Raw genomic sequence first — 15,667 nt, forward strand, 5'->3', positions numbered from 1 at the left:
TTCTTCTTTTAATCAAGGCTGAAGTGGGCAAGGGAAGGAAATAAAGCATGTTTAGATTTCAGAAGGTTTTCAGCTTCCTTCCACATATTCCAGTCCCTCTATTTTCTTGACTCCTTTATTCCCCAGAGCAGCATTTCTCAGCCTGAGCGCTGTCGACATTTTGGGCCAGAGAATTCTTTGTTTTGTGGAGTGCTTATTGTAGGATGTTTGGTAGCATCGCTGGCCTGTACACACCAGGTACCAGTACCACAAGTTGTAGCAACCAAAAGTGTCCCAAGACATTTTTGAGACACTTAAGATGTGCCCCAGATCTTCTGGAGGGCAAGATTACCCCAGCTAAGAACTACTTTCCTAGAGGACAATTACTGATGGGCTTCCCTTGTGGCTCAGCTGGTTAAGAATCCTCCAATGTTTGAAGATCCCCTAGAGAAGGGAAAGGCTACCCACTCCAGTATTCTGGCCTGGAGAATTCCATGGACTACATAGTCCATGTGGTTGCAAAGACTTGGACACCACTGAGTGATTTTCACTTTCACTCACTTTCACACTAAGCTTATTACCAGCTCTCCTCCTTTTCTAATCTTGGTCTGGGTCACAAGTAGCTCCCACCCACCCCCCGCCCCCTTGTGAGAAAAGAATGCTTAGAAAGAATTGTACCATTTTATTAGGTAAGACTTGTATTCTGGAATGAGAATAGAAAGGAGTCCACTGAAAATGGAAATTCACAATGTAATCAATAATTGGTTTTCATTAGTTTGCTAAAATATTTCTTCCTCTTAAAAATTATACAATTGAAAGGGGGGAAGTTATCCTTTTTTCTTTATTATACTGGAGCCTGGCTGAGAAAAACAAGCCATTATCTTGGAAAAGCTCCCTTTTTCTGTATAGGGTATTTTACAGGCATCATACCATATTGAGAAATTCAACATATATACTGCTAAATATACAGGGGTTTTGTTTGTGTTTTTTGGTCTGTTGTTCTGGTCTTATTAAGGATGTCCCACACAATGAGAAACATTCTGAGGATGGTTGGATTTAAAGTTGTAAAGATTATGGATCCATGAAACAGGCAAAAATGAATAGCCACTTTACAGAAAATATAGCTATCTCTTAGGCATATGAAAATGCTCAACATCGCTTCTTATAATTAAAACTACATTGAAATACATTTTTTTAACCTAAAGTCAACAAGTTTGATGGTATACTTGTTATGGACTGAATTGTGCTCCTCTTTTCAATTCATCTGTTGAATCCCTAACCCTCACTGTAATTATATTTGGAAATAGGAAATTTAGGAGGTACTTAGGGTTAAAGAAGACGTTCAGGGTGAGATTCTAATCCAGGAGGATTGGTGGCTTTTTAAGACTGGAGGAAGAGTCTCTCCACCTGCACACTCCATCTCAACAACTGCATGTAAACTAAATATGTTGCTAAAAGACAGCGGATCTGTGATGCAACCAGAGGAAACTTAAAAATGCCTTGAGACAAACCATAATGAACAGCCACAGAAAGAGAAATGAAGGGAAAAACATGCATTCTTAATATGTTACTTTTCGAAGTATAATTGGTATAGCCTCTGTAAAGAGCATTTGGGGAGTGTCCAAAAAATGTTAAATGTGTATGTTCTTTGACATGGCAAATCTACTTCTAGGAAATTATCCTACTCATATATTCAAAAGATGGGGGGAAAATGTATATACAAAATTATATACTGTGTATTGTTTGTAATAAAAAAGATTGGGAACAGTATCTTCAATTCATACGGCATTCAAAACATCAGGAGTTCTCTGAGCTCTTTACATATATTCACTTACTTAATTATCATGATAACCTTATAAAGTAGGTATTGTTTTACAAATAGAGAAACTGAGGTTAAGTAACTTGGCCAACTTTGTAAGTGAACTCAAGACTATTTAGCTTTAGTTTTACTCCTCAACCCATATCCCATCAGTAGGGAATTGGTAAAATAAAACTGTGCAGCTGTTTTAAAAAAAAAAAGAAAAACATTTTTGTATATTGTTATTAAATGATCTCTAAAATATGTTGCTAAGTGAAAAAAAATGTGCAGAACACTTTTTATAGTTGGCCACCATTTGTGTAAAATGAGGAAAAGATATATCCATGTCTACTATCTAGGTATAAAATATGTTCAGAAGGATATTGAGAAAACTGGCTGTGTTGTTGACTATGGCGGAGATCACTGGACAACTGGAGCTTAGGTTTTGCACTCCACTCTTGTAAAATTTTGAGCCATCGAAATAAATTTCATACTAAGAAATAAGAAATGTATTTTAAAAGAATATATATTATATCCCAAAGTATATAATTATCCTTAAATCCATACTGAGAGATACATATAATATATTTGGATGAATAAATAAATGGTAGGAAATAGAAAAATCTCCCCTACAGAAGAATTCTGAATAATTTATATAGCTTCTCTGCCCTGAAGGACAGGGGAAGTAACTTGTTCCTTAACAAGTGTTAAGCGTAGGCTGCTCATAGTAACTTACTTCCAAAGAGTATGTTATCAGTGGGAGAGGGGAATAGCTCTCCAGGGGAGAGACCTGACAGACGCGGCCCAGTCAGATCATCAAGGTCTGCGTCAACAGCAGTTGATCATGTTGATGGTAGGAACACTTGATATGATGAGTATGGCACTTTACCTCTGACGTCTTCTTTGCCAAGATCCGTAACTCCAGTGTAATAATGAGAAAAATTCTGACAATGAGGCATCTGAGAAAACCCCTGAACAGTACTCCTCAAAACAGTCAAGGTCTTCAAAACTCTGCAAAGTCTAAGGAACTGGCACAGCCAAAAAGGGCCTAAAAAGATCTGACAATTGAAGGAAGTATGGTATCCTAAACAGGAACCTGGGACAAGAAAAAGACATTGGGTAAAAACTAGGGAAATCTGAATGAACTGTGGACTTTAGTTAATGATAATGTATCAATATTAGTTCATTAGTGTAAGAAATTTACCAGTGAAAATGTCAATAATAGGGGAATCTGGTACATGGGTATAGGTATAGGGAAACTCACTCTGCTATTGTCTTAATTTTTCTATGTCAAACTATTTAAAGTCCATTTTTAAAAAGAGTATATATGTATGTCTCTGTACATGTATATGTATATGCTGTGAAAGTGCTGCACTCAATATGCCAGCAAATTTGGAAAACTCAGCAGTGGCCACAGGACTGGAAAAGGTCCATTTTCATTCCAATCCGAAAGAAAGGCAATGCCAAAGAATGCTCAAACTACCACACAATTGCACTCATCTCACAGGCTAGTAAAGCAGTGCTCAAAATTCTCCAAGCCAGGCTTCAGCAATATGTGAACCATGAACTTCCAGATGTTCAAGCTGGAAGTTTTAGAAAAGGCAGAGGAACCAGAGATGAAATTGCCAATATCCGCTGGATCATGGAAAAAGCAAGAGAGTTCCAGAAAAACATCTTATTTCTGCTTTATTGACTATGCCAAAGCCTTTGTGTGAAAGTGAAAGAAAGTGAAAGTGAAGTTTCTCAGTCGTGTCAGACTCTTTGCTACCCCATGGACTGTAGCCTATCAGGCTCCTCCGTCCATGAGATTTTCCAGGCAAGAGTGCTGGAGTGGATTGCCATTTCGTTCTCCAGGGGATTTTCCCGACCCAGGAATTGAACCCAGGTCTCCCGCATTGCAGGCAGACGCTTTACCGTCTGAGCCACCTGACTGTGTGGATCACAATAAACTGTGGAAAATTCTGAAAGAGATGGGAATACCAGACCACCTGACTTGCCTCTTGAGAAGTCTGTGTGCAGGTTAGGAAGCAACAGTTAGAACTGGACATGGAACAACAGACTAGTTCCAAATAGGAAAAGGAATATGTCAAGGCTGTATTTTGTCACCCTGCTTATTTAACTTCTGTGCAGAGTACATCAAAAGAAACACTGGGCTGGATGAAGCACAAGCTTGGAATCAAGATTGCCTGGAGAATTATCAGTAACCTCAGATATGCAGATGACGCCACCCTTATGGCGGAAAGTGAAGAAGAACTAAAGTCCCTCTTGATGAAAGTGAAAGAGAAAAGTGAAAAAGTTGGCTTAAAGCTCAACATTCAGAAAGCTTAAGATCATGGCATCTGATCGCATGACTTCATGGCAAATAGATAGGGAAACAGTAGCTGACTTTATTTTTGGGGGCTCCAAAATCACTGCAGATGGTGACTGCAGCCATGAAATTAAAAGACGCTTACTCCTTGGAAGGAAAGCTATGACCAACGTAGACAGCATATTAAAAAGCAGATACATTACTTTGTCAACAAAGGTTTGTCTAGTCAAGGCTATGGGTTTTCCAATAGTCATGTATGGATGTGAGAGTTGGACTATAAAAAGCTGAGCAACTGAACTGATAAATGTGTATGTGTGTGTGTTTGTATATATGTATGTGTGTGTGTGTGTGTGTATATATATATATACACACACATATATATGTCTTCCTGTATGGGTTCTTTATTGATATATATATAGGTGGTGCTAGCAGTAAAGACTAAAGAAAGCTGAGCGCCGAAGAATGGATGCTTTTGAACTGTGGTGTTGGAGAAGACTCTTGAGAGTCCCTTGGACTGCAAGGAGATCCAACCAGTCCATCCTAAAGGAAATCAGTCCTGAATATTCATTGGAAGAACTGATGCTGAAGCTCCAATACTTTGGCCACTTGATGCAAAGAACTGACTCATTGGAAAAGACCCTGATGCTGGGAAAGATTGAAGACAGGAGGAGAAAGGGACGACAGAGGATGAGATGATTGGATGGTGTCACCAATGCAATGGACATGAGATTGAGTAGGCTCCGGGAGTTGGTGATGGACAGGGAAGCTGGGTGTGCTGCAGTCCATAGGGTCACAAAGAGTTGGGCACGACTGAGTGACTGAACTGAACTGAGCAGTAAAGAACCCACATGCCAGTGCAGGATACATAAGAGACTCAGGTTTGATTCCTGGGTCAGGAAGATCCCCTGGAGAAGGACATAGCAACCCTCTCCAGTATTCTTAACTAGAGAATCCGATGGACACAGAAGCCTAGTGGGCTATAATCCTTAGGGTCACGAAGAGTCAGACACAACTGAAATGACTTAGCATGCACACGTGCATGCATATATATATATTTAATATTGAATACACTGAATAATATAAAAGTAAATTTTGAAATCAGGTGTCCATGTCCTAGTCCCTAGAGCTTAACCATAAATCTAGGAATAATCTTCATGTGTTTTGTTTGTTTAAAATGTTCTTGATACTTTCCCCTAAGCATCTTTGCTGTGGATATCTTTGCCACAGGCATTTTGGTCAGATTTAAGTTTTTTGTTCACACATACTACAGTACTACATGATTGCAGTCAGTTGAATCTGCCGGTGCAGAACTGCAGATTCAGAGGCCAGCTGTCAAATTATGCATAGGTTTTTGACTGGATGGGGGTTGGCACTCCTAGCCCACACAGATTGTTCAGCTGTATGTGGTTTTTTGCTTATTCAGTTTTCTTATCGTTCCGCGTTGCACTTATTCTTTTTCACTAAAATTTCTTCCTTCATTAAGAGAGGTGTCCTTTTCCAAATACTGGCATGCCTATTTGTAACCAAGCTTTGTATTGTGTTGTGAAAGCTTTCTTCTACAGTGTTGTTTCTGTCACATGTCTGTTGGCAGACATGCCAAAATTCCATGAGAAATATGGGATGAGTTCTGTACCTTTAAGACCCTCAGCCTCTTTCTCCTCTGATGTGTAGTGTATTTCAAAATAAGAAACCAAATCATTTTGGGGCAAATCATCCTCATTTGTCAGGACTTCCTGGTGGCTCAGACAGTAAAGCGTCTGACTCATTTGTCAGCTCAGTAAAGCCATTGATAATGTTGCCAACTAGAAGAAATGGTAATATATTTTGAAACCAAACTGTCAACCAGTTATTTTATCTTTGATGGCAGAATTGCCTTATGGGCAGTAAGTTATGTGGCAAAAATGCTTGCTGCAAAGAAGTGAATGATAAAGATGCTTAGGGTGAAATAGGATGGTTTTAAGCTCCACAGATGATTGCAGCATGTGACCAAAGGTGAGACATGATGTTACAAATTCATTCCTGCTTGAAAACCAGTTTCTGAATTTTTAAAAATCATCAACAGTCTATCTTTATAAATTCAAAGCTTATTAACAGAGTTTTTTGTTGTTGTTGTTTTTTATGGAGTTGTTCCTTACAATTGTTTAGATTTTTTTAAATGAGTGTTTATGGTTTGTTTCCTTGTTTCTACTTTTTAGGTGTTTTATCTTTGAAATACTCATGCCTCAAGATTCATAATATTTTTAATGGTGGGCAACACTGTTTCCTGATATTCAGTGACAATATTTAATATTCTCTCTGGCTCTTTTTTTCAGGCTAGTTTCTGTTACTTCATTTTGTGAGGACCCTTGTTTTCAGAGAATTCCTAAATGTCTTACCAAACACACATATATAATCATGAATAACAAAAGACTCTTTTTCACAGAGTTGTTATTACATTTTCTTTCCCTTGGAGAATTGTGTAATTTCTCAACCATATAGATGAATATAGTATATAAACATTTGCTAGTCCAGAAAGTTACTTTGTTCTTTATCATCACTGATGGCTTTCCAGCTTGGTACACAATGTATGTCTTAAATAAATATTCTTAATACTCATAATTTTGCTAAGCCATTAATTTTTTATGTTTTCTTCTCTTATTAATATGTTTAGTTGTGGGGAGTTCTGATTTGGTCAAAACGGTATTAGTGATCCATATACTTTACCAAATATAGTTTCTAGGGGGAAGTGTTTCTTGTCTTGCTTCCTATCTTCTATATAATCCAGACCCCAATACCTCTCTCCTGACCCATAGCCTCTGCCTTCTGTAGGAGCTTGCTCTGTCTCTTCCTGTTCCAGTCCCGGCTACTCAGGGCTGTCAGCATTATCCTTTTAAAATTGATCATGTTCGTGCCTTGCTCTGGCACCCCTTGTCTCTCCCACTTTGGGTATAGAATAACATGAACCACTGGTGTTTATTTGATCACAGTGCTGAGTGTTTTATAGTCATCAAATAATTTAATTTTGATGAGAACCACTTAAAGCTAGTACTCCTGGGGACTTCACTGCAGGTCCAGTGGTTAAGACTCCATGCCTCCACTGCAAGAGGCACAGGTCCGATCCCTGGGAACTAAGATCCTGCATGCCATGTGGTGCACCAAAAAAAATAAAAGCTTGTAGTCTTACTATTCCTAACTCATAGACAAGAAACTGAGCTTTGAGGGGTTAAGCAGCTTATCTAAGGTGCTATAGTTTGTAGGTTGCAAAGCTTGAGAACCCAGCTCTGCAGATGCTGAGTTTCTCTGTCTGTATGGTCCATCTGGGGCTCCGGTGTACATTTTTGCCTTTTTTCTGTCCCTGCCCGCCGCCCACCGCCACCTCCACCTCATTCTCCAGTCGTCAGAGTCCACTTCCCTTCTGTCATTTACCTTCTACTTTCTCAGTGATGACCCTTTCGTTTTCACTTTCTGCCCTTGGAAATCTTGCTTCTCTTTTTATGATTCTGCTCAAATAGCACTCTTAAAGGGATAGTCTATCTTTTTTATTCCCTCTTCTAGGGTTTTTTCATTCTTGGCATTTCTCTTATGTTATATATTTGTTTTATTTCTCTTTCTACTAGGTTGTAAGCCCCTGGAAGGCAAAGACTGACTCTTAGCTTTACACACCATAGGACTGTACACTTAGAAGACATGTAAAAAAAAAATTGTGACTTTTTAAAATGAGTTTTATTCATACAAATATTTTGTTAGAGATTTTATAAGGATGGAATATGGAATCCTTTTGTTATTAATTCTTAAGAATTGTTGCAACTAAGGTTGTATTTTAGTTGCAGCTAAGTTTTACTCTCCATTAGATGTTTTCCAATTTAATAATTAAGTAAAATTTTAGTAAATTTAAATTTTAAGTTAACATCTAATGAAAATAATTTTTGATTCTGTATTACTCTTTTCAATGGAAAATTCTTATGCTGTTAGATCTGTTTACAGCATGTTATGAAGTTTTAAAAATATCCGTAACTCAAATATTGAAAAGAGATATAGTATTATAAAAATTCCAAATATTTCTATACTTTATTAACTGAGGTTTCTTAAAATGCAAGTAAACTTTAAAATTTCTAATTAAGTCATTATTTTCAATTCCTAAAAATTTAACTTTTTCCCCCAGAATTGAGACCTTTTTAGAGATGTATATAAGAATTTTTAATGGGAAAATTAAGGCCATAAAGTAAGATGAACCAGGTTGGTATCTGCACCTAAAATATATGCCGTAAGATCCTTAATTGATGTAGAAGTGGGCTACAAGTTTGGCTTGGCCTTTTTCAGTGGGCAAAGTAAACAGGAAAACCTGATTAGTTACATGATCAAACTGCTCATTACAAAACCAACTGGATGTGAACAAGGAAAAATCATCCAAGGTCAGGATATCTTATTTAGAGGATACAGTGAGTTGACTCCATAAAGAAGATATTAAACTTGGTAAACCATCAAGATGTAAAAGTTAAGGGAAAGTATTACTCAAGCTAGATGAGCGTGGTGATTGAGCACAGGGAATATGGCTAGACTAAGAAACTCAACTTTTATTTATTTTTAATTAGCTTACGTTTAAATAACTACATGTGTCCATATTGAACAACAACAATATGGCTGGAAGTTGACTAGATGGGAAGCTCAGTTCTAAAGGACAGGAAAAACTGCTCATCTCTCAGTCTTTGTAAGAATAGCACTAAGTTGAAGATTGTATTCTTCATCAATAACTGAGTAAAGAAATTCTACACTTCTAAGAGACAAATGTCTCTAAGATATCAGTAATTCTTTATATTGCTTACTTTTATGTTTTTGAACTTGAGAATTAACCAAGATGCTTGAGCACATGGTTGATCTTATTTGGATATTAATAAAATTGTTAGCAAATAGTGTCTCCAGGAGATGATGAGGGACAGGGAAGCCTGGCATGCTGCAGTCCATGGGGTTGCAGAGAATTGGACACGAATTGATAACTAAACAACAACAAAAGTACATTTAAAATTATTTCATAAGATTGAGACATTTACTTACAAAATGAGTATACTGATATAGGACTGTTTTCCTACAGTTTCCAGAGTGTGGATTCTTTGGCATGTATGACAAAATTCTTCTTTTTCGCCATGATATGAACTCAGAAAATATTCTGCAGCTCATTACCTCAGCAGATGAAATACACGAAGGAGACCTAGTAGAAGTTGTTCTCTCAGGTAAGTAAATAGTTTCTTTTATTTTGTTGCCTTTTTTTCCCTCCCAAAGAGCCTTTTTTTTTGGGGGGGGGGTGCTTCAACTAAATGCTATATTTAATTATACTTTGTAAATACTATAGTTGCTTACTTCTATGTTGAGCTTAAAGCTCAACATTCAGAAAACGAAGATCATGGCATCTGGTCCCATCACTTCATGGGAAATAGATTGGGGAAACAGTGGAAACAGTGTCAGACTTTATTTTTCTGGGCTCTAAAATCACTGCAGATGGTGACTGCAGCCATGAAATTAAAAGACGCTTACTCCTTGGAAGGAAAGTTATGACCAACCTAGATAGCATAGTCAAAAGCAGAGACATTACTTTGCCAACAAAGGTCCGTCTAGTCAAGGCTATGGTTTTTCCTGTGGTCATGCATGGATGTGAGGGTTGGACTGTGAAGAAGGCTGAGCGCCAAAGAATTGATGCTTTTGAACTGTGGTGTTGGAGAAGACTCTTGAGAGTCCCTTGGACTGCAAGGAGATCCAACCAGTCCATTCTGAAGGAGATCAGCCCTGGGATTTCTTTGGAGGGAATGATGCTGAAGCTGAAACTCCAGTACTTTGGCCACCTCATGCAAAGAGTTGACTCATTGGAAAAGACTGTGATGCTGGGAGGGATTGGGGGCAGGAGGAGAAGGGGACGACAGAGGATGAGATGGCTGGATGGCATCACTGACTCAATGGACGTGAGTCTGAGTGAACTCCGGGAGTTGGTGATGGACAGGGAGGCCTGGCGTGCTGCGATTCACGGGGTCGCAAAGAGTCGGACACGACTGAGCGACTGAACTGACATGATTTTTACTTTCAGGAAGGTTACATCACAGATGAGAAAATAGGAAAATAAGAAAGAAAGTGTTAGTCGCTCAGTCTTGTCCAACTCATTGTGACCCCATGACCATAGCCCACCAGGCTCCTCTGTTCATGGAATTCTCCAGGCAAGAACACTGGAGTAGGTTGCCATTTCCTTCTCCAGGGCACCTTCCCAACCCAGGGATCGAACCCAGGTCTCCCATATTGCAGGCAGGCTCTTTACCATCTGAGTCACCAGGGAAGCCCCCAGGAAAATAAGCCCTGAATTATTTAAAGTGTTACTAAGCTAAGGGAATTATCAGTTGAATTGGAAGAGGACCATATTCCTCTTTTGACTCAAAGAAATGAAACAATTACACTGAAATTCTGTTTCCTTTTCCCATTTCTGTGACGATTTGGAGAAGAAAATCAGAAGGAAAAAAATAATGAAAATGTGGAAGAGGAAACTGCAATATTGGTTGATTCCATGACTTAAACAATGCTCCTTCTCTGCTTTTTCTTCGTGGACATTTTCTTATTCTCTGTTTTCCCCTCTCACCCATTCTTGCCATCCATTGTTCCTTAGCCCTGCTATTTCTTACCTCATCCGACAGCAGGTGGGCAGGAGAGCTAGTGAGAAGTGGCAAGGAATAAAGAATGTGTATAGTAGGCCTGTAGAACTTGTGTTTGGCAGCAAAGAGGGAGGGAGAGACGTAGAGGGAGGGAAAAAATAAAGAGATGGGAGAGAAGGAAAGGAAGAAAGGCCAGGCCTAGAGTCCAGCATTCTGCCACCATTTTTTTCCCTCTTCCCAGTTCGTCTTTGCAGTCTTGAGACTCTTTCTGATCACCACCTTTCCTTATTAGTCTCTAATCCTTACTGTTTATCTTCTCCACTACAACCCCAAATTCTGTACACATCCCAGTCCTTGTCTTCCTTTTCATTGTAGAGGGGCTTCACTCCCTGTCATCCCAGTGGTCATGCTCATATCTATTCCTTTTTTGCTCTGGAGCCTACATCAGCCCACAGGGATATCCATAGTGAGTTGCACGTGATGTTGAAAGGATGTCTGATGATGGATGCATCTGCTACTGTTGAGTTGCTCACAGAGGGGAAAAGAGTCTCTTTTTTATCCGCTGGGACTGTGGAGAACAGACAGAGTGTATCCTGGGATCCTAAATGAGGACTGAGTGCATTTCTCCCAGAAACATTGCTATAAGTTAATGTTAAGTTTTATAATTTTTTAAAATTTAGTGTTCTATTTCCCAGTACATTATAAGTTAAATAGTTTTTAACTAGCTAAAATAAATATGACAATCATTTGCAATCTAACTCCAAGAAAATGCTTTTGGAGGTCAAAATACGTACTTTTGGAGATCAAATTATTTAAATTTGTCAGCTTCTTAAATAAAGTTCGAAAACCATGATGTTAAAGTCTTAAAATAATTTTTTATGGGTGAAAGATGAAAGTTTCAGAAAAAGAAATCTGTATACTTTGACATAAATGACTATGGTTGATGTTCTTAATCTTATCACAACTGCAAGTATAGGGTTTATTTGAATATTTTTATTTTTTTTAAAGCTTTGGCCACAGTAGAAGACTTCCAAATTCGTCCGCATACTCTCTATGTGCATTCTTACAAAGCGCCTACTTTCTGTGATTACTGTGGTGAGATGCTTTGGGGATTGGTACGCCAGGGACTGAAATGTGAAGGTATGTGTTCTAAATTTTTGATAATTTGAAATAAGTTTTCACATTGACGTTCTTTAATCATCAATGAAAAAATAAGATCATTGGTCAGTGACTAGGTAGTACCCAAGGTTTGGAAGCAGAGCAATCTGGTTGTTCTGTGTTAGAATTGCCAGGGGGGTAGGATGCAGGTGCACATCTGATTTGTCAGTAAACTTGTTCTGTAAAGGACCAGAGGGTACATACTGGTATTTTAAGTTTTTCTGGCCATGTGGTCTCAGTTGCAGTGGCTTAACTTTGCCGTTGCAGCATGAAAATAGTCATGGGCAGGTGGTAAACTGTGAGAATGCTGTGTTCCAAAAAATTATTTATGAGCACTGAAATCTGAATTGCATGTAATTTTCACATGTCATAGTTCACAGTTTGCTGAAGTTATTTAAGCCAGTGGTTCTCAAACTTCACTATGTATCAGAATCACCTTGAGGATTTGCTGAAACATTACTTTGCAAGGCCCCATCCCCAAAGTTTCTGATTCAGTAGGTCTGAGGTGAAGCCCAATCATTTATTAGATTTCTAACAAATTCTTGGGTTCTGCCTTGGGGAGCACACTTGAAGAAACCACTGCTTTAGCTAACCTAACCTTTCTAAATAAACCTTTCTACACATTTCCTATTCTTAGCTTGTTATCTGTGTTCTTCATTAGGATAGCTACTGCTGCCAGAGAAAATAAAAGAAGCACCTTTTTTTTTATGTATGCACTTAGATGGTTAAGTTAAAAAAATTTTTTTTAACCTTTTAAAATATATTTAGGCTGTGGATTAAATTATCATAAACGATGTGCCTTCAAGATTCCAAATAACTGTAGTGGTGTAAGAAAGAGACGTCTCTCAAATGTATCCCTGCCAGGACCTGGCCTCTCAGTTCCAAGACTCCTGCAGACTGACTATGTAGCCCTTCCCACTGAAGAGGTATGTACTCTAAGATAATAGAGGGCATTTTTACCACTTATTCTTTATGTTTCTACAGTATATATGATGTCATCCTAAATCATAAGTTATATACTAAAGAACAGTAGCGTTCCTACACTTAAGAAACTTAAAATGTATCACTGTAAACAGGGCTTACCAGTAGCAATGAATTGCATGTTGTATAGTTTGAGATCACCTTATCACTTGAACCAGGAGATCAGTCTCCTGACCAGTATCCTGACTCCTGCTCTCCACACTGCACTACAGCTTAATAGTCAGCAACCAATTAGATTGCTCCCTTCAAGGAGACCTCTATATATTCTGCGTTTCCGACAATCTGTAGTATTCAGCATTCCCTGAACACATCCTTTCTCCCCAGCCCCCTACATTTGCTCTTGTTGATATCTATCCTGTATGCTTTTTCTAGACTTACCTCAACAGCTACCTTACTTGATTTCCCTTTACCTAGAAGTTATTTTTCTGAATGCCATACCACTTTTCAAACCTCCTTGATGGTGTGTATAGCATTTTACCATAATATCACAGCATTTGTATACTAGATTGTCCTCAAGGAGTTTAACTATTTAGAGAAGACAGTATTCATGTCTGTCTTTGCCTCACCATGCCCAAGCTCCGTATCTTGTGCTTTAGTGGGCGCTCAGCCATAAATGAATAAGTGTTTGAGTGACATCACTGATCTTTACGGTATTCCAGTGAGGTCTGTATACTGTGAGATAGCTGGCACTCAGAATTATCAAGTGACTTGACTAAAGTCACAGAAATTAGTAAGCAATTTTAGAATTTAACCCAGATCTGCTAATGTGTAAATCAAATGTAGTAGATTGGGGAAGAAAGAAATAACTGCCTTACTTATTTGGTACTACTTTAAATAACTTCCATCTGTAGATTACAGTCTTAATTTAGTTATTTCTGTAACCCCTTTGGCCTTCTATATATTAATGGCAAAATCAAGCCATTGGACTGCTGTCTTGACCGCTTCATCACAAGATTTTGCTAAATTGAGGAACTAAAATAGAAGCTTCTGAAATTCTTTCACAAAAATCCCACATTTCCATATTGCATAGCCCTACTATGACATTTTTAAAGTATAAGATGAGTGCTATAGCATTAGAACTGAGAATGAGAAGTTATTATAAATACATGCAAAAGTTTAGGGAAAGATTGATAATAGAAAAATTAATGCATTTTACACACAAGCTACACAGGGAAACTTGGCTCGAATTGGGGACTGTAGAATGAACATATATTGTTTTAAGAACCCCACAAATGGTACTGGTTTGTCAGCCATACCCACTGAGTATTACAAGATTAGGAAATAACAGGACCGAGCAGATGAATAAGGTATTCAGTTTTAATTTATTCATTTATATTTTACCCGGAAGATGAAAATTCTTTACAGAAGTATAAGGAGAGTGACATGTTTGAATTGGATAGATTGTGCAGAGTGTTTTAGAACAAGTAGAAACTGTAGTAAAGAATACCATCTCAAAAATGAAGGTACATTCAGTAAGAAGAGCTGAGAGCTCATGGAGGAAAATCAGAGGGGAGGAAGAGTGGTAAAAGCGGACAGTCTAAAGGAGTAGAGGAAACATTGAAGAGATGGGAGCGCCCGAGACTGAACCAGGTTTAGAGAAGAACTCACTCTAAGTGGCTGCAGGAAGTGCCTTGTAACTTGTCAGATGCCAGTCTTCATGCTGGGATGCTTTACTTTTCTTGTGTAATCCGCACCACAATCCTGGCAGGCATGTAGCTGTTGTCTTGATTTCATAGATAAAGCATGAGGAAGAAAAGTTTCTAAGGAGTCAAAATATTAAACTTCACTGACTACTGACATAAGAGAAGGCCAGTTTGGAATAGAAGCCTTTGAATCTGACCCTTGGGTTGTCATGTAATAAGGCAGTTTCTGTCATTGTCTGAAATCACTTTGTAAAGGGAATCAAGTAAAGAGGTGGAGAGGCAGAAGAAAATAGACTGTTCATTGAATTTGGTTAAAATGGAACCACCAGGTTTAGAGAAACCAATGTTGAGTGATGGCTGTTTGGAGATGAGAGAGATTAACGTTCATCTCAGTGCATTTGGGAGAAACTTTTTTTTTCCTGCCCCACTGCATGACTTGTAGAATTTTAGTTCCCTGACCAGGGATCAAACCTGCACCCTTGGCTATGAAAGCATAAAGTCCTAAGCACTGGACCACCAGGGCGTTCCCATTTGGGAAAATTTCTGCAGGAACAGTACAGAATCAAGGTAGAAAGAAATTCTTGATTCTTAAGTGTGCACATTAAAAGTGGAGATATTTCTTTCACTGAAAAATGTTCCAAAGTCGAATATATATAATTGGGGAGTTGCCCCCTTTAAATTTTTTATATCACCTTTATTATTTTATATGATTGAGAGTTGGCAATATTGTTATGAAGTTTTTATGAGCAATTCAGCCAAAATTAGTTTAAACACACATTGTGGAAATAATTAGATTACTTTCAGAAAATTTCTGTCTACACATCAATAAGAAAGAAAGGAAAATTTAAGCTAATAAGTGATTTGTAAAGAGGGCCATTAAAGCAATGTAAGAAAAGAGCTTCCGCTCTAGTTACTCTCACTGGTCCCGTTTTAGCCAAGTGCTCTAGGTAATTCTACCAGCATTCTCCGTCCTCCAAATTCTGATTAAGTCTATTGTACCTTTCTTGCCTTCTTCACTCAGTAGATGGTAAACCACTGTTATTGGCTAGATTGCAGTCTGCTCAAGGGTGTTGAGATGGGGAAAAGGTTAAGAATCACTGTACTGCTAAGTAGAAGACCCAGGTGTAACTCAGGTCAGTCCACGTGTTTGTTTTAAGCTTGAGACATAGACTAAGTGGTTGAAGCAGAGCAAGAG

The 15,667-nt window shown here is 38.3% G+C and overlaps 1 protein-coding gene across 4 annotated transcripts in view; it reads left to right on the forward strand.

Annotated features, from left to right (window-relative positions):
- PRKD3 (protein kinase D3) overlaps window positions 1-15,667 on the forward strand; it is an 87,908-nt gene that overhangs the window by 32,122 nt on the left and 40,119 nt on the right. For all 4 annotated transcript variants that reach the window (XM_070379730.1, XM_070379727.1, XM_070379728.1 and 1 more), the window contains 3 exons: window positions 9,154-9,292; window positions 11,699-11,830; window positions 12,617-12,774. In XM_070379730.1, coding sequence (XP_070235831.1) covers window positions 9,178-9,292; window positions 11,699-11,830; window positions 12,617-12,774 — 405 coding nt within the window. In that variant the 5' untranslated portion in view covers window positions 9,154-9,177. The remainder of the gene's footprint in view (window positions 1-9,153; window positions 9,293-11,698; window positions 11,831-12,616; window positions 12,775-15,667) is intronic.

The sequence above is a fragment of the Bos mutus genome, chromosome 11 (genome assembly GCF_027580195.1).
Source record: "Bos mutus isolate GX-2022 chromosome 11, NWIPB_WYAK_1.1, whole genome shotgun sequence".
In the NCBI taxonomy this organism is placed as follows: domain Eukaryota; kingdom Metazoa; phylum Chordata; class Mammalia; order Artiodactyla; family Bovidae; genus Bos; species Bos mutus.